The sequence below is a fragment of the Alosa sapidissima genome, chromosome 22, assembly GCF_018492685.1.
Source record: "Alosa sapidissima isolate fAloSap1 chromosome 22, fAloSap1.pri, whole genome shotgun sequence".
NCBI lineage: Eukaryota > Metazoa > Chordata > Actinopteri > Clupeiformes > Clupeidae > Alosa > Alosa sapidissima.
Window position 1 is genome coordinate 16,230,393 of NC_055978.1, and position 22,632 is coordinate 16,253,024.

The window sequence follows — 22,632 nt, forward strand, 5'->3', positions numbered from 1 at the left end:
TGGTCAATTTATATTGTGTGTTTAATGACTGCAACTGACTGTAAGGCACTCTGTGAGTCTGTAGTAATAGCCTGGAACCACTGGCTAGCAGGTAAACAAAATGTTTATTAAACTAAATGGACTGAATAACTCTCTGGCAAGGGTTTTAGAATGTTCCACATGTTCCTCATTAAAGAGCCATTACTTTGTAGTCCCCTCCAGAAATTAATATGCATCACTAGAAGACAGATTTTGTGTGTGCGTGCCCGCACGCATGTGTGTGTGTGTGTGTGTGTGTGTGTGTGTGTATGAGAGAGAGAGTGTATGAGAAAAAAGCAGAGCAAGACCTCTCCCAAACTTTGTTTATGAAATATAATCACACCCAGAAGCTTTGTTTACCTGCTCTTTGACTCGGTGATTCTACCCTCTGTAATCACATCTACCTGTGATTACAGAGGCCCCTGTGCTGACAACCTCCAGTTGGTTGCCCTCCATGTAATATTTGTTTACTTTTCACGTCAAAGAGCTACCATTTTAAGTATAAGTATATAAGTATACTTTTTTGATCCTGTGAGGGAAATTTGGTCTCTGCATTTAACCCAATCGGTGAATTAGTGAAACACAAACAAGCACACAGTGAACACACAGTGAGGTGAAGCACACACTAATCCCGGCGCAGTGAGCTGCCTGCTACAACGGCGGCGCTCGGGGAGCAGTGGGGGGTTAGGTGCCTTGCTCAAGGGCACTTCAGCCGCGGCCCACTGGTCGGGGCTCGAACCGGCAACCCTCCGGTTACAAGTCCGGAGTGCTAACCAGTGGGCCATGGCTGCCCCATTTTGGCTCTAGCAGAGGCGCACAGATATACAGTTTATCTACAACACTCTGAGAATTTATTATCCTTGGCCCTGTCACTGGTAATTGTGTAGCCATCACCGCTCCCTGTGTTCAGAATTATGGCCATTGAGTTGGCAGTGAATCAATGCTTCAGCCCATAGACTAAAATGAAACCAGAATGAATAGATCCAATATGAAGGTCCCACATAACCTCACTAAATCACCTTTACCAAAGATTCTATAGTTAACTAAGATGAATCATAAGACGATTCACCAATGGAACGAAATGGCACTAGTTCCGGACTCCTAAATAGGCGTGTCAAAACATAAACTTTTCTCTGAATAAGCAATAATAACATATACATATAATTTTGTATACTATTTTACAGACATTGTTTGTGTGTGATGCCAATGAAACACTCTTTCGGACACGGAATGAATAATTTCATTTTGCCCCGTTAACCCAGCTAGCTAGCTAACATTAGCACAGTAAACGGAAAGTGAATGGGAATGTTCGTTGGAACTTTGGTTAAACTTATATATTGTTGCAAACAAACCTGAAGTAACATATGTTCAGCAACTTTGTGGTAGTCTACTAGTTATAGCAAAAAATATGTTAGGTTAGTTTATCAACCATCTCTAAGTTTAGAGCCTCTGAGAACAGGTGGCTGTGCACCAGAGCTTTGAGGAGACAGTGACAGATCACGAACAAAGCTATTTTTGTCTTTATTTGTTTCGTTGGAAAATACAATTTCAATGTCGGAATGTTAGGGAGACATGTGGCTTCTAGAAAATGGGTTCAAAACTTACATCGCTTAATGTAGGGCTAAGGGATTGGTCATATTCCGTGAAAATGTTCATTTCTCCCATAGGAATACATAGACACTGGACCTCCCGCTAGACTCCTAAATGGGCGTGACAGCTTCGAACCCCACGTCACAACGTGCCAGAATTTACCCTCTCGCTTTATCAACAGTCTCTGCCTTTACTTCAAGCTTGATTGTAGGTGCCGTTTAAGTAGTATACTATAGACTATAAAAAATAAAAAAATCCAGTGGAAACTAGATGGCAGAAGTGTGTAGGCCAATCTGCCCAGCAGCTTTTTCTACTTTGTCACCTACAGAGTTTGACAGGTACGATCTTTCAAAACGCCATGTTATTTCCCATAGACAATCGACGCCAGGAAGTTGGATGGATACGGAAGTTAGGAGGCGGGACTTATTCTGGAGAGGTCTATACCCTATTAAGGCCCTAGCATTTTCCCGCTCAATATAGCTTGTCCTGATCTCCCATGACAACAATGGTTCCGACATAGAGCGAAAAGAACTTCAATAATGCCATCATCTTTGAACAGAGCTATAGCAGCAAAACGCACCTAATCATCTCAGTTTCATAACAAATGAAGATACAGGGATCCTGAAGCACAAAACTAGCTTTTACTAGTTGTTGACAAAAGCAGAAGGTTATACAATGTATAGTTTCCTAGAGCAGTATCTGGTTTGTGGATGTTGGTAATACACATATTGTTAAGTAGATTGTACCACGTTTGCCACCTTGTTCCAATCAAAATGTTTTGATTAGACATGAACAATTGCACATATACATAACAGAGTAAACTTTCCAATTCCATTAAACCTGAAACAATAACAGGTTGGGTGGGGGTTACACTTAATAATGTCAGGAGCTCTCAAAACATTTCCATATTCATATAGACAGTGGATTTACATCTTGACAGTCACAAGATACAGAGAATTTGATACCACTCCCGAGGCACACAATGTACTCCGATAATTGCATTGGAGATTCACATGCATAACAATAAAGGTCAGGCTATTTCAGTCAGCAACACTTTAAACTGCATGTACAATCCAGCTGAAGCCTAAGTTGGATTTATGACTCTCCACTGAATTATTCAATAGGCAATCAAATTACATCTCAGGAAAAATGCCTGTTTAAAACAACAAGTCTCACTTTGTTTTCTTGGTGTAATGATGTGTTTAAATTGCATTAGAACAATGAAATGAAACCTAATGAACTCTGAGTTCATTAGCAGTCATTACGAGGCTCGCCATTTCATTGATTAAGTGTCCTACCAACTCACAATACATTTCAGCATAATAATGATTTTACCAATGTATAAACACAGACCAAACATGGCCAAATTAATTCATGCACTCACATTTATTTTTACAAATAGTTGTAAGTTCCTATCCCTAGTCATAAATCTATGACTCTAAGTCTACATTTATCTGGTAATAATAAGACGTATTAATATAAAGGGTACTTGTAGGGTACTACAAGCATCATTTAAAGATACTTTAAGGCACTGACATGGATTGCTTGGCATTGACTCTGGAGAGACATTGTGATTTGCTATTAAGTTTAATGAGGAGAAATCAACAGCAAATGGTACAGAGTGCTATAATCTCAGAGACTGTAATAGCAGGGGCCTGGTGTGTGAATGCTAATTGCAAAAAAACTGAGAGCATTTATGCTTAAAACAAGATGTGCTTATAAAAAAATCTTATCTCGCTGAGAGTATTGTGTGTGTGTGTGTGTTTTTTTTGCTGCTGTTTTAACAGTACTCAGACGCCAAGGCATAAACATGGCCATAATGGATGAGAGGGGCGAAGAGGAAGCTGTGGATTGGGAGTGAAACATGGAGAGAGAGAGAGAGAGAGAGAGAGAGAGAGAGAAGAGAGAGAGAGAGAGAGAGAGAGAGAGAGAGAGAGAGAGAGAGAGAGAGAGAGAGAGAGAGAGAGAGAGAGAGAGAGAGAGAGAGAGAGAGAGAGAGAGAGAGAGAGAGAGGAAGAGAGAGGAAGAGAGAGAGAGAGAGAAAGCTATGAGTGCCTGCGTGCAGACTCCTGGGATGGCTCTCGTGGCAGCAGCTGCATCCTCAGGGCTTCCTCTTTCCTTCCCCTCATTCACTCTCTCAGTCTTTCCTTCCCCTCCCTCCCTCTCTCCCTCTCTCCCTGTGTTTTTTCTCTCTCGTGGCGTGCCATGCAGCATTGCCCTGCTCTCTTGCTCTCTCTCCCTCTTCCTCTCTCCTCCCTCCTGTGCTATACTGTTTCACACTTGACCTTTTTTTCTCTTGTATAGACCCTTTCAACAAGGTAAACAAAAACAATGCTTGAACGTTCTATTTGGTTCCCAATCTACTTCCTCTGCATTAAGATAACACATGGAATGTTAAAAAGGAAGTCTTGTGGGGCCAACTATGATGCTGATAATGGAACTCTCTTGAAAGGGTCTATAGGCCTTTTATCTCCTGATCCTTCCATCTTCTCTCTTCCTCTTCCTCTCGTGCTGTGCCATCTGTGGAAAAATGCTCCACTCATCTTCTGCACAGCACTCCTGTACTGCACCTGCAGCAACTCTTTCACATTTCACCTCTGTTATTTTCTCTCTGTTGTGTTTCTTCCTCTCTCTCTCTAACTCTCTATTGTGTTAGTCTCTCTCTCACTTTCTCTAGATTCTCATATGCTTGGGCTCTCTATCTGCCCCCTTCTTCCTTCTTTCTTTTTTCTCTCTCTCCCCACTCTCCATATTCACTCCCTCTCTCTCGCTTCCTCTTATTCTCTTGCTGCCCCATCCCTCTCTCATTCCGTCTCCCTCTCCCTCTCTCCCCCCACCCTCTCCTGTGAGTGTTTCTCCCTGAGGGGGCACTCTTGCTGCTCTCTGGATCGGTGGCTCTTGGCCATAGTGTGCTTTCATTAACCCAGATCTATTTCAGCAGTCAGGAGCACTGAGGCAGTGCCACTGTACGTGTGTGTGTGTGTGTGTGTGTGTGTGTATGTATGTGTCTGAATATGCAACTGTGTAAGTCTACAATTGAGCCAGTCAGTGTGTGGATTAGTGCTGCCGCGACTTAGTCGACCATGAAAATTAGTCGACGGCAATTTTTTCAGTCGAAGAGTCGTTTTACTATTGACCGACAATTTATTTTTGGTCTCAAACGGCTCACTTTAATGTTATATTAACTCTATGTTATTAACTCTTGAAAAGTACTGTCTTTGGATGGCAGTCATGTTTTAAACCCTGCTATGCACGCAAACTGTTAACGCCAGCAGCAAAGCTGCGTGCCTGCCTGCTTTCAGCGCAATTCATTATTAGGCAGAGCTAAGTGGGGGAAGCTAAGCTAGTAGGTTACGCGGAGTGAAATTATTCCCGGGGCTTCATCTGATAATTTGCTGCGCAATTGATCAAGGAACCGCGGACCGACAGAAAAAGAAAACAAACGTTTCTGCAATCAGTAGGAAATACTTGCTCATTTGGTGTCATCAAACATAGAGGCATACAATTAAATGGTGGTATGAGCGTTCATTCAATGTGCGAGAGAAACTGAAACCACTTGATAACGTTGGTAGCAAAGCTCCAATTCATCCTATTGGAAAGGCTATTTAATTATGAAACTACATTTAATAGAACAATGTGGATTTATGCAACTTCCATAAAAACAGAGCACAGACTATAATACACTATCTAGAGTATTGTATAGCCATTTGAATAACGTGGCCAAAAGCTTGTGGCATAATTAAATATGTCAATGTTCTTTCCATTTGCCTACCAGTGTATGATGCTTGCATGAGGGAAACATCCCAAAACGATGACACCCATATAATTGCTGTTTTTTTTAGAAGTATTTATCATGCAACCATGCAAAAGCAATGGAACTATTGTAATTACATTTTAAATTAGTAAAGCAGTCCTCTGATGTGCATGTTTTCACAAACTATTTGTGAACAATGTTAGCAGTTTAAACACTGGCTGCTCGGTAATGAATGAGTGCATGTATAACAATATAGCGTAACAATAATAATTGTGATGTGATATAATGATAATTTGATGAGGGGTGGGTTCATGTAGGTGGGCCCTATGACCCCAAAGTATGCCATGACCGGGCCTCAGGTCAAAGAAGTTGTCTATGTCCATGGCAACACTGGCATACAAATAAAGTCTATCAAAGGTCTGACATTAGATCTGAAGGTAGCATTTTAAATGGGTGTTTTTTTTTTATACATAATGTTTTTGAACAGTTTACTTACAGTAATACAGCTTCTAACAAAAGTAGGGTGATATATATTTTAATTTTTCCCTTTAGTTGAGTTCAAAATAAAACGGACACAACAAAATAACAAACACTTGATTTTTAAAAAAAATAGTCGTTTAGATTTATCGACTAATCGAAAAATTAGTCGAAAGATTAGTCGTTAGAAAATTAGTCGTTAGTGGCAGCACTAGTGTGGATGTGTGTGTTTGTGTGGATGTGTGGATGTGTGTGTGTGTGTGTGTGTGTGTGTGTGTGTGTGTTGCATGCTATGCTGTAGAAATGTAAGAGTTTGTTGTGTTTTTCTAGCATCTCTCTGTATGTGTGTGAGTGCATATCTATATGTGTGTGTGTGTAAGGCCAGTGAGCACACGTCTTTGCAGGTGTAGCTTTGCTAAGGAGCAGTGACAGTGTCATGGGCACACAGCTACCTGATGCTGGAAAAGGAAAAAAAAATAAGCCTGCAGGAGAACAAGGTCACATGGTGCGTGTGAACCATGGCTGCCCACTTCACAGTCTCAGAGAACAGAGAGAGGGAAGGAGAGAGCAAGAGAGGGAGTGAGAGAAAGAAAGAGAGATGGAGATTGAGAGGCAGAAAGAGATGGACAGGAGATTGAGAGGCAGAGCACCAGAGACATGCTGCTGAGCTGCAAGTGCTCCCCTAGTTTCTCGATGACAGCCACTCCAAAGGTCAAACAACTGGAGCCCCCTGCTGCATTTAACAGCCCTTATCTCGGGCATTCATTGTCTGCTAGACACACAGACTATCTGACTATCCTTTCAATTCAATTCAAAAGAACTTTTTGTCTATTGGCATGACAAAACTCAAAATGTATTGCCAAAGCATTTTGCAAGTACATAGTATACATGTATATATATGAACATCATATACAACAGACATGGCTCAAACCAGGTGTCTCCTGCTATCATCTATATATCTGCTTTTCCCTCGTTGACACACACACACACACACACGCGCACACACACACACACACACTCCTCGTAATCTAACTGCATTGCCCCTGCCAACGGGAGTCTGACAGAGTCTCTCGCCCACAATTTGATAAGTGTCACACCCCTCCACCATTTCCATTAGAGATGTAGTTCAGTTGTAATAACACCATTCAGCTCACACAGAGGGTCCTTTATTAGGCTGTCAGCTTATTTAAGATGTTGCCGTAGAAACAAGAAGAGAAGAAGCAGCGCTCATCAAAGACATGCGTCACAGGTGCAGGGGATGTCTTGGACCATAGTGACAGTCGTCGTCCATCTGTTTTTTTTCTCTTTTTAAATAGCTACTTATGTGGAGAGACAATGGCAAGAACTCCCTCTTGAAATGAATGACACTCATGGATGTGGACATAGTCCAGGTGTGGTGAGAAAGCACGGGAAGGTCACAGGCCCCTCTTCATCATCGAGATGGACGATGGAAGTTGTCATTCATCCATGTCGTGTTCACTCTCTCACCCACTGGCTTGGCAGAGCGACTTTGACGACTCATTCCCCTTGATTTACAACCACTGTCTCCATCCGTGCAGTGAGATCTATGGCAGCAGAGTGTGCCTCTCTCTCTCTCTCTCTCTCTCTCTCCAATAGTCACCGACAGTTCATTATAAAATTCCCTTTTCCATGCCGTTTATGCAAGCCCCTTATTAACAAAGTGGCCATTTCCTCATGGCAGTTTTTCATCGCGATTTCTCTCTGTCATCCCTTTTACCCATGCTTGTACTTATGCTTTGGCTGTGTAAATTAAATCAACATTGTGTGGGAAAACGGTTCTCGTGCTTGATAAGTGACAAGGCCAGTCCCTGTGTCATTATGTCGGTTAACCAGACCATGAAATGAGTTCATTCAGAGAAAGCCTGCAGGAAAAGAAATGACAACAAGGGGCAAAAGCATGTTTCTTACATCTACCGAGAGAAACAAATGCAATACGGTAAATTACATAAAAAGGGGAACATTTCTACCTACTGTGTATTCACACGATTTCAGATCGCCACAAACAAATGTACGAAAATCTACAAAACTTGTGTGCTCAACTGCTGGAAGATGAAAGCGATGAAGATGAAAATTTGTCTTTTAAAAATGCCATCGTGCGCAGCATGGCTTAGGAGAAGCAAAAGACAGGGCAACATAATAACATGCAAAGCCTGCGAGCGAAGCGGGAAGCACTACCTCCCCACGCTTGGCTGTCAAACACACATGTGCTGAATGCACACATCTGCGGCGCTAACGCAGTAATGAAGGCACACAGAATGTAATTACCCAGCTCTCCTACCCCAACACTTAGAACCCCTCCGTACCCCCCCCCCCCCCACACACACACACACCCTCCAACCGGCTGACGTTCCTGTGCATCCTTTTTGTGTTGAAGCTTGTGTTGCAAATAAACAACTACACTCCGACATCAGGAGAATGTGCTTGCTACAGAGCATCGACCGAGAGCGAGAGAGAGAGAGACAGGGAGGGAGAGAGAGAGAGAGAGAGAATGAGAAAGCAGCTGTTGTGTACCGTGGCGCAGCAATGCGCTACGCTAACGATGTCTACGATAATGAGAATAATTAGCATGGTCGATCTCCTCACACCCTGCACCTCTCCTGTCTCATTGGCCTACTCAGGGTCCATGGAATGCTATGCGATCTGTACTATTCTGAGCAAAAAACAGGAACAGGTGTACCTGTGCACATCACAGAATAAAGAACTATGGCTGGTTCGGTAAACAACAATCCCTATGTGACTGCGAAGCTGACATCCTGAACCTGTTTTCAATTGCTAGCTTGTTAGCTTGTTTGCTTATGTGTACTTTTTAATCTTCAAAAGAATAACAGCCAGCTGTCAGGACTAAACCTCAGTGTGTTGTGAAGGCTTCTGGTAAGTCTGTCTGTCAGTGTGTGTGTGTGTGTGTGTCTGCTTGTGTGTGTCTGCTTGTGTGTGTTTGTGTGAGTGCAATGGAGAGCAAAAAGGATCCTCGGGAGCCTGCCAGACCACTGTAATCCTCCGGTAAATGGGAGGATCACCGTTCTTGTCTCCTTGAAGGCCTGCTGCGTTTCCCCCACTCCGACGCTTGTCGTGTTCTAAAAAAAAAAATCCCAGCTCTATTTGCCGCGCCACAAGTCAGGCATTAATGGCCCCGTCGACCCCTTCGGTCAACTCCAACTACAACCTTCCAGGAGAGGAGAGTTTAGATTGATTTAGCTTCGATTGACAGCTTTACCTTTGCACTAGAAAGCCTTGGATTTGAGTGATAAATATTAGCATTCACAGGATCTGTGCCGCCACTCAGACAGGGCTTATGTGCAGGCTCATGGAAACTACAAGCAAGGCTTAAAGGGAGGTACATCTCTGGGCCTGAAGTTAGCAAAATGTTTTGAAGCTGTTTGTACCCTTTCAAGTAATCAATACGTTTTCATCTTTTTTTCAATCTTAAACAACCTGAACCAAAACTGAATTCTAGTGTAACGGATGCCAGCTAGCTTAGCTTCAACACAACGCAGGTTACATTGGTGCCGTGACCCGGATCGGGAGTGAGGTTTAGGGGCGTGAGGTACATTAATGTAACCTGCGTTGTGTTGAACCTGCGCGATTCAGCCCTGCACACGCCAGGACTCGAACCCGCGAAACAGCAGCACCTCGGATCGGGAGGCGAGCGCGCTAACAATTGAGCCAATAGCCCAGGCTACTGGCTCGCATGCCAGCAGCACTCTTGAGGCGTCGGGGAGTGAGGTTTACCAACGTTCCACAAGCACAGCTAAGCTAGCTGGCATCCGTTACACTAGCACAATGCCTGAGAACATTGAGCCATGTACAAGTTGCTTCCATTTGTGTGTGAGAGAGAGAGAGAGAGAGAGAGAGAGAGAGAGAGAGAGAGAGAGAGAAAAAGAGAGAGAATGTCGTTCCGATGACCCACCTCTCTGATGGCCGTGCAGAACTCACTCTGCAGAACCTTCTTCAGGGACTGGAGTTTGTGGCCTGGGACGTCCCCAGACTCCTGGAGCTTCTCCAGCAACTCAATGGCCCTTGCCACGTCTGAGAGAGAGAGAGAGAGAGAGAGAGAGAGAGAGAGATGGAGGAGAGAGAGATATAGAGGCAGACAGAGAGAGAAAAAGAGATGGGGAAAGGGAAGAATGGAAAGAAAGAGAGAATGAAGGAGAGAGCGGGGTTGGAAGAGATGGAGGGAGGGAGAGAAAGAAAAAAAGATAAACAGAAGTGGGAGAATGGAGAAAGAGAGAAAAGAGAGAGAAAAAAGAGGAAATGAAGTTTGAGAAGAGACACAATAGAAAGGTGGAGGAGAGGAGGAGGAGAGACGAGAGTGAAAGAGAATGAGTGAGTATACAGAAGAAGAAGATAAGAAGAAAAAACACCAGTGAATTACATTAACAGCAGTGCCTGGTGAGAAAGACCACGCCTGTGCAACCAATCGATCAAAGGGATAATGGAAATAGACTTGCTGAAGGCATAGAGTGAGGGGGGGGTTGGGGGGGAATGCAATCACACCGACTGGTACTTTGCATCAGCCCACCACAAGCATGAGAAAGAGGGTGGCTCGACAACAAAAGCTCGTTCACTAATGTCCAAGGGAGGAGATCGCCTATAGGAGCGTGGGACTAATGTGCCATTCCAGAGAGATGCTGGCTCAGGATCTCTCCACAAGAGGGAGGGTCTGGCCCTGACGTGGCTGTGTTCTGGCTCAGCTCTGTTCTGATCTGTATGGAACAGATCAGACGCCTGTGGCCCACCCTATTTGAAATAAGATAAAAGTAATTAAAAAGTAATTTGACTATAATTCATAGAGATATACTGTACTGACATTGGAATCATTGGCCGATATGTTCTTCCTCAAGCAAATACTGTATATTCTGAGGCAAATACCTCAAAATTGTACGTCTAGAAATGTTTCTTTGTAACGCTGACATTAGCTTAACAGAGATTGATCTGTAGAGATCCCTCTGGACTGTTCTGGAATCAGCCCATGCCCGCAGTGGTCTCCTTTCCTAAGTACTGCTCGTTTAGATGCGGCCATTACACACCCAAATGGACAGACCTTCACCTTAGTGTCAGCTACCTCTTCCCCATATCCGTGCACAGCTCTCCTCCCTGTGCACTGTTTCCACGCCATGTCCTGGCAGATTAATTTAGTGTCCACTGACAGGGCCAGGAAATTACGCTGTGAGTGGGTGGCACAGGGGCAAGGCTTTGATATCTATCATTTCAGTTCTGGCATGACGCCGCCGCACAACCGTGTAAAAAGCCTGTTTGATGTCGGCACTGTTCCCAAGACACAAACTGGATGAGAGTCTATGATAAACTATATTTGCAATATACAGGTCAGCCAGCAGGGTTGCCAATAGATACAGACCAAACAAAGTTTTGTTTTGTTATTTGCTTTGAATTCACACAGAGATGTTCCGAGGAGGTAGTTCTCTGCAAACATATACGGACGTTTAAATCAAACAATTTGGAATGTTTTAAAAAACATTAAAAGAAACAAAATGAAAAGTAAATGAAAAAGCAAACGCTGGCCTCTGCTCATCGACTTCAAGCGCATCTCTGAACACAATCACATCAACTTTCATTTAACCACTAATTAATACTGGGCAATTCCACGTAAAACTGTCACATTCATAACGCCAACACAATGCCATGGTATTTAGTTGGCGTTATGGACGTGACAGTTTTGCGTGTAATTGCCCTACTGCAAAACTCATGTTAACCACATCAACTTTCATTTACACTAATTATACTACAAAACTCATGTTAACCTGACTTCACTGAAAATTCTGTTGCAGATCACACTTCTGAACACCCCTGTGATTTTATTTACTTGCAAAACCGAAGACAAGAAGGGTACTCTTGCTCAGACAAAAACCAATAACAGCTAAGGCAGTGAGACAGACAGAAAAACCTATTACAGCCTAGGAAACCAACATGGTCAGGAAAGACTGCAACAACTGTTGCCTGGATGGCTGTATCAGTATTTCATTCAGGCTAGCTTAAATCTGTTCTACTACCAAAGTGTTGATGTAGACAAAGACACATCTCTTTATGGGGATGTGCTCGGAAACTCAACTTACAGCTGACTGTTGTTTCAGTGTTCTAAATAAAGGTTACGCTAGCAGAAATTGCATATGCCCTGAAATGCAGCACCAAATGTTAAACAGTTTCCATAAAAGAAGTCTTAGAGAGCACATGAATTGAGATATAATGACATGTACTAAATTCTCATTTTAGCCCAGGGCCCTGAATTGACAAATAGGTCATCTTCAGAGGGAAGGCTTACATCTCCGGATCCAACATTTATTATAAATCAGCGTTTATAGCTCAAGCAAGTCCACACAAGATGTATGGGGTAAAACATTGAACTGATCAATTGAGAAAGACTTTCCAAGCTATTCTAATATTTCCTGTCCAAAAGATCAACTAACCTTCCCTTCTAAACTTTTGTGCACTTCAGCAGCAATTGCTTCTGACATCTCAAATGAGAGAGACATCACATCGCATTTGAGAAAATGTTCCCTAGTTCAGACAGCTGTCTTCATATAATGGATGACAGTACAGCTAATTAGAACAGAGGGAACACCAGGGCCGGAGTGGGGCCACTTTTCAGCCCGGGAGTTTCAGGCCCAAGACCGGCCCACGTTTTCCATAGTGGTGGAAATTGGATAAATGAAGCAACATTTCAGCTCTTAGGCCTACTATCCTGTAGTTTTTATTAGTACCATGGTTCAACACATGTGTAAAGGTTATATTAATTCACTTCAACTGAGAAGTTAACAAAAAATATTCCACTATTCCACAAGTTAACAAAAACAGAAAGAAAGAAAGACAGAAAGCCTTTGAAATGTAGCCTATCCCACGCTTCCACAAAGAGGCATGAACTAATGTTTAGGCTACATGTTTTTTGCATGGATAGGCTATATTGTTGTTTGGTGATTTAGCCTACTCCTTTACTAGCCTACACCCTCTTCTAAGCAAACAAGGCATATAGGTTCATCATGTAGCATAAATATTGTGGTCTTTCTTACATTAAATAACTTTAATTTATCCTCTCTACTTGTCCCTGTAGTCATGGCCTCCTCATCACTAATTTTGGGCTCATCATTTTCAGTGGTCTGGTTGATCTGCTGCTCAGAGGCTACAATTTTTACCGCATAGGCCTACACAGATCAAACTTCAGTTTTGTTATTAATATTTGCATACTGCAAAGTCTATGAATCGGATACAAAAGGCTAATATTTTAAGAAATGTAATATGTTGCTTGCAAATAGATTGACAACGCTACAAACGTCCAATATTAGCCCAATAACTGCTAATAATAATTGCCACTTTTGTCTGTAGGCCTAATCTAGAAGCTTGGCACATTTAGCAGCATCTACCTGGCCGTTTCAGTGCCTCCTGGCCTCTTTCTACCATCCATCCTTCCTGACGCTTAATGGCTACTGTAGGGCCGGCCCGACTATCCTTATCTGAGAAAACTTTTTGGAAAAGACGTGCTATATGGACCCAACCAACTCTTTTTGGGAGGGGAGAACTCCCTCACACGGTAGGCTACAACCCATGCAGAGGCAACGGTGCCATGCACAGAATGCGGAACGTGTTGCCTAAGAGAAGTTAGACTAACGTGACAAATGTCAATATTTTTTTCCTCGACCGGCCCAAAAGTGAAGCGGCCCACCGGGAATTCTCCCGATTACCCACCCCGGGCCCGTGGAACACTCTTTTATGAAAGCCACTGAAATTGTTGTACGAAATCCAGGAACAATTTGCAGCTGCGCTAACTCTGCGCTGTCTGCCACAGTAGCTGTTCCACATTTCAGGATCTCATCGAAGTCTCTCCAGGCTCTTCAACAACCCACCACGCTCAGCTTTGCCTCATCAAGTCAAGTGGCTCCCCATCCCACCACCCACCCAAGTGCACCAGTCATTAGGCAACAGAAAGTTTGAGCTGTGGTCCTAATGACGGGCCACATAACAGAGCTGGTAGCTTTCCAACCAGCACAAGGTGAACGAAAGGGTGGGGGTGGTCCCTGTACTGTACATTTTATAGGAATTTATCCCTCATTATGAGAAGGTCGGAGGACAGTGTGAGTGAGACAGAGCGAGCGAGAGAGCGAACGTTCTCTCCTCTAGCCCTCGCTCTCTTTAGCTCATTAACACCAATTTCTTCATCCACATCAAGGGCTTGGACGGTTTCAGCTATTTAGAGGCTATGCTTCACAGAGCTCTGGTGCAGGCTCAGTGCTTTTTTTTTTTTTATTCTCTCGGGCTCTGGAGTTGAACTTTTATTCCCTAATCTTTGTCAGGAGTTTAACAAAATGTTCAGCAGTTAGTTTCTGCGTTTCTGTTTTACAAAGACTTGGGAGCTCTGTGAGCATTTAACCCAAAGGATGTCTTCATCACCAGGCTCATGTAATGTCAGATACTGGGATTTAATCTGCGAATGTGAAAATGTCAAAGGTATTGTATGGAGCAAGCTTCTGCATTCCTGATGTTATCGGTGGCAATAAAACCTAGTTCAGGCACAGGCATATATCCGAAACAAGGTTTCTAAAAGTGGACTGACATTTGCAGAGTTTCACTCAGAGGTCAGAAACATGAAATGAATTCCACCGATCCAACACTTGAAACGTGAAATCTATTTCCATTTCATTGCTGGATTCTGATCACGTACCCTGTATTCAGTGGCTGGACTGAAGCAAGACTTAACCAATTTCAAGTGCAGGTAAACAGAAAATCCACAAAACATTTCAAGTAATACCAAAAGCAAAATGAAAACCACCTGCTTCTCTGTCCCAATATAAAGTCTAATATTGGATTCATGACACTGCATACCAATTACTTTGTAACGCAGTGATTTGAGATCACAGCGAGGAAATGAGCAGAAGAACCAGGGAAGTGTTTCTCCGCTATTCCCAAAGTTCCGGCTGAGATAATGATACCCTCCAGGCCACATCCATCTGTCACTTCTCGGCTTGTCTCACTGTGATTGTTTGTTGCTCGACAGTATACACAGATATAAATCCAGAACAGCTCCTCTACAAGACACAAATTTGAGTTTTATTTCATGCGATTATGACTCAGGAAACGACTGCACATTTCAACGCTACCTTGCCTTCACCTGCCGTATAAAATATGGGCTTTTTTAAAGCGTAGCACCTTTAACAGAGCTCCGGTATGACTCAGTGTCTAAGACAAAAGCTTCATCCTGGGGGCATACAGCGAAACGCATTGAAAGAAGATTTGCATGGTACTGTAGCTGAGTGGTGATTTGTGGCCCATGGAAAAGCCAATTGACACACACACATACACACACACGTGCACACACACATACACACTTGCACACACACACACACACACACTCACAATGTCATTCTACTGAGGAGATCCCAGAGTACCGACATATAGCTCAAAAGAATCCATCAGTTCAAGTGCTAAGCGGCACCATCATCAGAGAGGTGCAGCTACAAGGGCTGGATGCATTCTTTGACCTTGAGTGAGGTAACATGATTACCTGGCTGACTGGAAGAGGGCGCGGGGGTCTGCGCAGCGCTAATTTCCCTCCTTCCAATACTACACGAGATCAGTGTGAGGCTGAAACTGACTGACATAAGTATGTAATTTCATGCCGAGCTAAATATACTTTTACCCGCCCACATGTCAGGCATGGTACAGGCAGGGTCTATGAATACTCACGCAGCTGAAGAGAAAACACACAAAGAATATAGACCCTTTCAAGAGAGTTCCATTATCAGCATCATAATTGGCCCCACAAGGCTTCCGTTTTAACATTCCATATGTTATCTTAATGCAGAGGAAGTAGATAGAGTGTCCCAGTGACGCCCCTTCCGTTTGCCTCCGTGGAATCTTTCAAAAAATTTTGAACGCCAGTCAATTATTTTCTGGTCCCGGTTGACTTGTGCCTTGAATTACCCATATGATGTTTGTCAATTTTAAAGACAATTTTTCAGACATTGTGTAAAGACATTTGCAGTTTGTTTCGTATCTATTAAATTACAACATTGTGAAAGATCGTAATTCCAACGACTACAAATCCATCAGTTAGCTCATTCACAGCCACACTAGTGTACAAGCATACCAGTAACAGGTCTTAATTGGGCTTTCCTTGCCGATGAAAATACCATGAGTCAGAGGATTAAACACATCAGGTAAGTTGTATTCGTCTATAGACTGTACATTAGATACTGTTAAGTGACATAGCAGGCAGCAAGATGCAACCGTTAACTAGCATAACAGCTAATCTTATCATTTCATTACGTTGGTGACGTACATCGTTCGAGACTATCGAACGATTGAATCGAACAACAGTACTTTCTTGACGTGAAAAATTATCTTTTAAATTCACACACATCATATGTGAAATTCGTGGCACAATTCAAACTGGACCAAAAAATAATTGTTATCTCTCCATTAACTCCCGTTCATATTTTTTTGAAAGATAGGTCCCTTGTAGCGGAAGTAAAACGGAAGTCACTGAGACACTCTATTGGGAACCAAATAGAATGTTCAAGCATTGTTTTTGTTTTTATTGTTGAAAGGGTCTATATTTTAAACCTTTGCCTCTCCTCTCGATGGTGACCAGATAATCTATGCTCAGAGGCTCTTAGCGTTATCCACTTCTAGTAGTAGTAGGGGCTTCTGCTTTATTTTTTTTTCCGGCTGAGCTTTGGCGAGGTTTTTTTTATGTGTGGTGATTGGGAGGCAGGCACAGCAGGACACTGTTTACATGCATGATGGGACTCCACCAAGAGCCCGCTCACTGTTTAAACTCATCAATTTGTGGAGTCAGCAGGAACGATACGACCCCCCCCCCCCCTACCCCCCGCCTCCATCCTACACCCCATTATGAAACAGTAGGGGGCCACCAGATGCTAGACACATCTGGTGGCCCCCCAGGCTTCCCCCGCTGTGCAATGCTCCCAAACTTCAACTGCTGCACCTCCAGGTCAGTCACACCACACACACTCCCACCAGTTCATGAGACACAACATTTCTACACAGCATTTCTAAGAAGCACTTTCAACTCTGCATGAAGGCTTCCTCCCCCGTTTCATCTGTACGTGCTTTGGTGACATATTGAGACAATCTCCACTGGAAATGTTTGACCATATAGCATTCCAGAATAACAAAAATCCTGCAATGTCTTTTTTTTATGGAGAATTTCTTCCCTTTCACTACAAGTTGGGGCGTGATCAAGTGTTCAGAAGTTCTTGCTAAGAGCAGCTTGAACACGGAATATCAAGCGATAACCACAATAGCAATAACCATGCTTTGAGAAAAATAAAACTCCGCTACAACAGGGCATGAAATATTTATAGCACACCATGCTGGAGGTTAGACAAGTTTATAACATGCTGCTGCATGGTGGACACACCTTCATTTCTAAAACTCTCAGAGCGCTACTGGTGAAACATTCAGTAGCCTATAGACGTGTAAAAAACACTCCAGCCTAGGCTGTGAAACAAGTATAATGTACTCAGATATGTCCAGGGATTTCCTTGTCAGACCCATGCGATATCTTCCAACAATATGACTTCACAATCCATTTCCCAAATAATACTGTTCATTTTGCAATAACTCTTATTTCATAAAAAAAAAAAAAAACTTTAAGTGCCATGTTATCTTTGTGTACTTTTGTACTGAATATGTAGAAGGCTACAGCCAATGTTTTTTTTCTACAGCCAATTTACATATTTAAAGCTGATTAAGGATCGCATAACTTTATAATACAAAATACCTCATTACTAATACAGACTGCCAATACGTTTTGTCATAATGCAGCTTTATCACCATCACCATCATCATCATCATAGCGAAAACAAGAAATTTTGCACTGAAGTGATATCTGGACCCTGCCTCAAGTCTTTCCTAAGCCTAGAATTAACTCAAATTTATGCTGCCTCTCGGTTTTGCATATTTTCACATTAGCTTCGATAACAAAGCATAGTTAATAATATCTAGTCTCAAATTTCCCCATGACAACCCTGAGAAAAATCCCCATAATTCTCTCTTCGCAATTTTGTTCTTTTAGCAAATATTTTATCCTATGTAAAGGTCAAACACATGACTCATGTATTAGATTAACCCCTGTATCTTGTGAGCTCTGTGTCAGTGACCCTAAACTGTTGGTTATACGCTAACCTCCTAGCATGGCTACTGATCTACAGTTCATTCATGTGCTCTGGACTAGCCTAGCGTGAAAGAGAAACAATAACCACTGTGCTGTCCAGCCAGAGCCTAATGACATTACAGTGTCCATTATACAAGCTGAGCGATGCTAATTGAACACAAGCAAAGGGAAATGATTACAGGAAATGACTCTGCTTATGAAAAGATCTTTTAGATCACCAGGGCAACTTCACAGCATTACCGACGATGCATCCCAGTACGCAGAGGACAATGTCCTTTGCCTCCATGTCAATAAGCTTGTGTGCGGGGGGGCTTTTTGTCCCATTGGCACCTGACTCACTCTATGCACACCTGTGTGAGAGTTCTTGGGGCATGTGAGGGAGCACACCATCTGCTCGCTCTCCAACACTGAGGGCATCCGAGTTGGGTCAAGCTTTCCTCCAAAACCTACACACACACACTCCTTGCATCCTTCTTCCAAGACCGGAACTGGCACTGGCAGGGGGTCTACCCAAACACGAGGCCAAAGTCACGACGGGGCCTCCGTTTAAGACCTGCGCAGCTCATTTGATCAATTCCCCCATACAGGGTGAATTAGCACTAATTGGCCCCGCCGTGACATTTCCTGACAATAGAGGGCAAATAAATCTCTCCTTTTGGCTGAGGACGACCATTAGGAATTTCCAAGCACAAACAACCTTTCGTTGTTGGATTGCTTTCTCTGCGCCCAAACAAATGGCTCTGAGGAGGTCCATCTTAAACAAATTAGCAGATTAAACCTGCATGACAATGCATACCTAATTAGAACATACAGTATAGACAGCTCACTGTGGATTCAACATGGCTGCCTTATACACCAGGCAGATCTACTGACTTTTATCCACAGCCTCCTACCAGTAGTGTTGTCAGATTGGCCCTATACTGTAGGTGGGCAGTCATTAACAGCGACTTGTAATGAGAGGCCAAGCCTGTTTCCATATCCTTGGCTCCATGCATGAAGAAGGTCTGGTCCCCAGGTTTTAAAATAGCATAATGTAGGAATTCCCCTTTTTGTCAGTTTTCTACATAATGGGTACTCATTTAGCGAGAAGAACTTGTAATAACCGGCGTTCTGGGCACACATTGGCAATGCCAAAGACTCCATTCTGCTCATTTTAAGTCAGCATAGTGGCATCAAAATGAGTTTGATGGTGCTATTTGAAGGTAAAAGAACTACAGTGCGTTAAGTGATCCTAAACCACTGTCACAAAATGTGTGAGTGAATAACTTGCTTCCTTATGTAGGCCTACTAACTGTGAAGCAGAACATACAGGAACTGTTTGGAAACCCTCTTCCTGCAGATTGCTTTTCCTCTCTCTCTTTCTCTCTCTCTGTCTGTTTCCCTGTCTTTTGGTTTGACAATACAGCATTTCAAATTGTCAGTGGAACAGCATGACACAACACAGCACATGAAGGTGACATCAGCCTGCAAAGTCTCTTCCAAGCTGTGCTTGCCTTCATGGCAAACCCCCACAGGCTTACAATGCTTGTCAAAGAATGTCCACGACAAAGAGTCACAGAATTTATTGAGGAAGTCCATTTATCCTCGAATAACTGTTATAAACTAATGCACACACTCTCAACCAAAATGCTATTGTACAACCAGGGACCTACTGCTTCATCCATACAATCATTACTGAATGAATGAATAAATAAAGGACTACAGGCCTCAATATCTTAATGTTTGGGAAATGATTGAAAGGTGAATATTCTTTTAAAGCAACACTATTTTTACCTTAGAAATACCAGATTGAAACTGACTTAGATGCTATACTGACTTACAGTATGGAGAATGGAGTCTCTGACATTGACAATGATATTGCACTATGTGAAAATGTCACAGGTAGGAGCATGAGTCATGGCCATTTTTGAAGGTTTTAGATGGATTGGAGATGAATGTATTTTGAAAATTGTCGAACAGAGCTTCATTGTGTTACTTTGAATGTAGTGTGAATATGCATGCTGAGTCTACCAAGGGCAACAGCCAAATAAGTTTAAATGATGTCCCTTCCTCTTCTCTGAACTCTCAGGAACTGAATCTGTTGGATGTAGGCTACCCTCCAACAATACTAGGAAGCACAATTTTAACAAACATACCCAGCCCTTATCCTATCTCAACCCTTCCTTTGCTTCTGATACCTATCTGATTTCTTGACAGTAGCCTATTCTTTCCCCTCTGCGTTCTCCTGGTACTGTAGGCTACTTGTCAAGTGAAACGCTTGGATGCTCGCTTGATATTTGCACGTTAGACTTTCAGCTTCAGTTCAGCAGAACGCCATAATGGCCACTCATTAGAGGCATCTCTGCAAACAAAAAGTGTTTGTCTTCCCTCATAATTGTCGAGTTGTTTCTCCAACAGGGCTGAGTGGTAGGCGGACAAGTAATTTCTCTAAAGGACTTCTTGTTCAGCAGCGCTCGCTGTTACGTTTTAGCCGCTTAAATGCCGCTTTCACTCCACGTTCAAGCGCAAATCGCGTTCAAGACTATCCGTATTTGTGACTCCCATCACGCTTCAATGACTGCGTTTTACCCTCAGTCCAATGGCGGTATTTTCATATCGTTGTCCACTTATGCAAACGAGTATAGCCGTCGTCGTTTACATAAACGCTGCGGCTATTACAGCTAATTCATTGTTTTGCCTGGTTTAAAACTCGGTCGTCTTGGTCGTTTCAAATATAATGCCTCCGGTCGTTATTATGATGAGATTACACTAATAACATTGAAGTGAGCTTGCACGGTGCTGATGCGAGTACTCTCTCTTTCTCTCTCTCTCCATTGCTGCCAATGGGCATTATCAAAATTTGTCCTCTTAAAAGCAGGGACGCAACACATAGACTACAATTAATGGTTATTCTATACCAAATAATTCATATCAGTCAACTACCCCGGAAGCAGGACTACCCTGTACCGCTATTTTTAACTCATGGCTATCCACTTGGTTTGTATGACACTCGCACTGTATTGTATTTCAATACCGCTCTTTACGCCCTACATACAGCAGTCTGCGCGCGTGTCAATGCGAAAGCATAATGGCTCATTAGACTTCTTCAGCCATGTGCATGGCCCTGAAGTTTTTTCTCCCACCTGAGAAACACTTTTCATTTGACTTGCTGACATTCATGAGTGAGTTATCACCATTCGCCATGGCCACCAGGCTGCCTTCCTTCTATGTGATGTTTACTCACAACTCGAAGAGGTAGGAATAGCCGAGCTGACTAGAGCTGTAGGTGTATTTAGCCAATTCTATGGTCTATACTTTGCCGATGATTCTAAAATTTAAACCCGAATATTCTCCATCACACTTTGGAGAAAAGGCTCCTAATTTTGACCTACTTATACAGCCCGATGGCCAACAGCTGGCCGTACCTATACCTATGTAAAACTGACATTATGTTGATGTGACAAAGTTTGACCATGGAAAATACACAAACATACATTTTGTATATCCATTGGCACCAAAATCAGGAACTACACTGTGAAATAAAATTAGGCTATATCCGCCATTAGGGTAGCATATATTACCGTTTGAGTAAAGAATAACAATGTGTAAACAATGTTGATAATTCCGTCTTTTAAGTGATGAAACGCACACGGCCATTTGAAGGCCTTGAATACGCACTCATTGACCGTGAGTTATGTATTTTATTCTACAAACGTCAAAACGCTCGTGAAAGGACTGAAGAAAACAACATCAACGCATGCGAATCTCTTCCAAATCCACTCAGCAAACACGGTCTTTAATGGCAACTTTCCACACTATTACTGGTCAGTAGACTGCAGATAACCCAAATAGATGCGCTTATTATATGTTAAAATATTGTCTTACCTCGCTCCAGAGTGAGCGGTTGGACCACTGTCGCCATGACTGCTGTTAGCGAAGAGAGCGACTAGTGGAGCTACAGCATCAGACGTTCCACTGAACGGGAATGAACGCAGGGAGCGAGGGCGAGAGAGAGAGGGCGAAAGGGAGAGAGAGAGAGCGTTTAGCGGCGGGGAGGGAGCAGGGATTACCTCCCTTTCACCACTCGCTTCACCATACTCATCTCTGAATGCCCAGTGAAACAAGGTGACGAGAGAATAAAAAACACGCAGTGATGACAGAGTGTATGTACGTGATTGCGCGCATCTATTGTGCAGTGGAGGTTATGTCCCCGGCATGTGAGTGAAGAGTGAAGCTGGACGCGTGAATATGACAATGTTTATGTGCGTGTGTTTTAGGATTATCTTTGCTTTAGCCCATCTTTGCCATAAAATAAATAGAAAACACAACATAAAACAAGAACGCAGATAGACAACACAATTTGACACAATCTTAGTGAATGTTATGATCACTGAATAGTTGCATAGGGTTAGGCCCCACTGTGGTCTCCCTGAGCACGCTAGAGCAGCATTAGGCCGGTCTTAGTGATGGCCTTGGGATCAGGGCTGATGAAGGCTTTATAGATTAATCTCCATGCTTATGCATGTCACAGCGGAGAGAAGATCCAACCAAACTACATACTGGCACTGGCGGGCTCCCCCTTTATTCGCTATGGGTTTCCGCTCCCTTACCACTAATGCTTACTCAGGCTTAGACTGGGGCAAATCCC

The 22,632-nt window shown here is 43.0% G+C and overlaps 1 protein-coding gene across 2 annotated transcripts in view; it reads right to left on the reverse strand.

Annotated features, from left to right (window-relative positions):
- Window positions 1-22,054, reverse strand: part of lin7a (lin-7 homolog A (C. elegans)) — a 38,340-nt gene extending 16,286 nt beyond the window's left edge. The window contains exons 1-2 of one of the 2 annotated variants that reach the window (XM_042078077.1): window positions 21,870-22,054; window positions 9,768-9,886 (exon numbers count right to left, since the gene is read on the reverse strand). In XM_042078077.1, coding sequence (XP_041934011.1) covers window positions 9,768-9,886; window positions 21,870-21,906 — 156 coding nt within the window. In that variant the 5' untranslated portion in view covers window positions 21,907-22,054. Of the gene's footprint in view, window positions 1-9,767; window positions 9,887-15,368; window positions 15,539-21,869 lie in introns of those variants that run through there. The other variant, XM_042078076.1, reaches the window with a different exon arrangement.
- Between the last annotated feature and the right edge of the window lie 578 nt (window positions 22,055-22,632).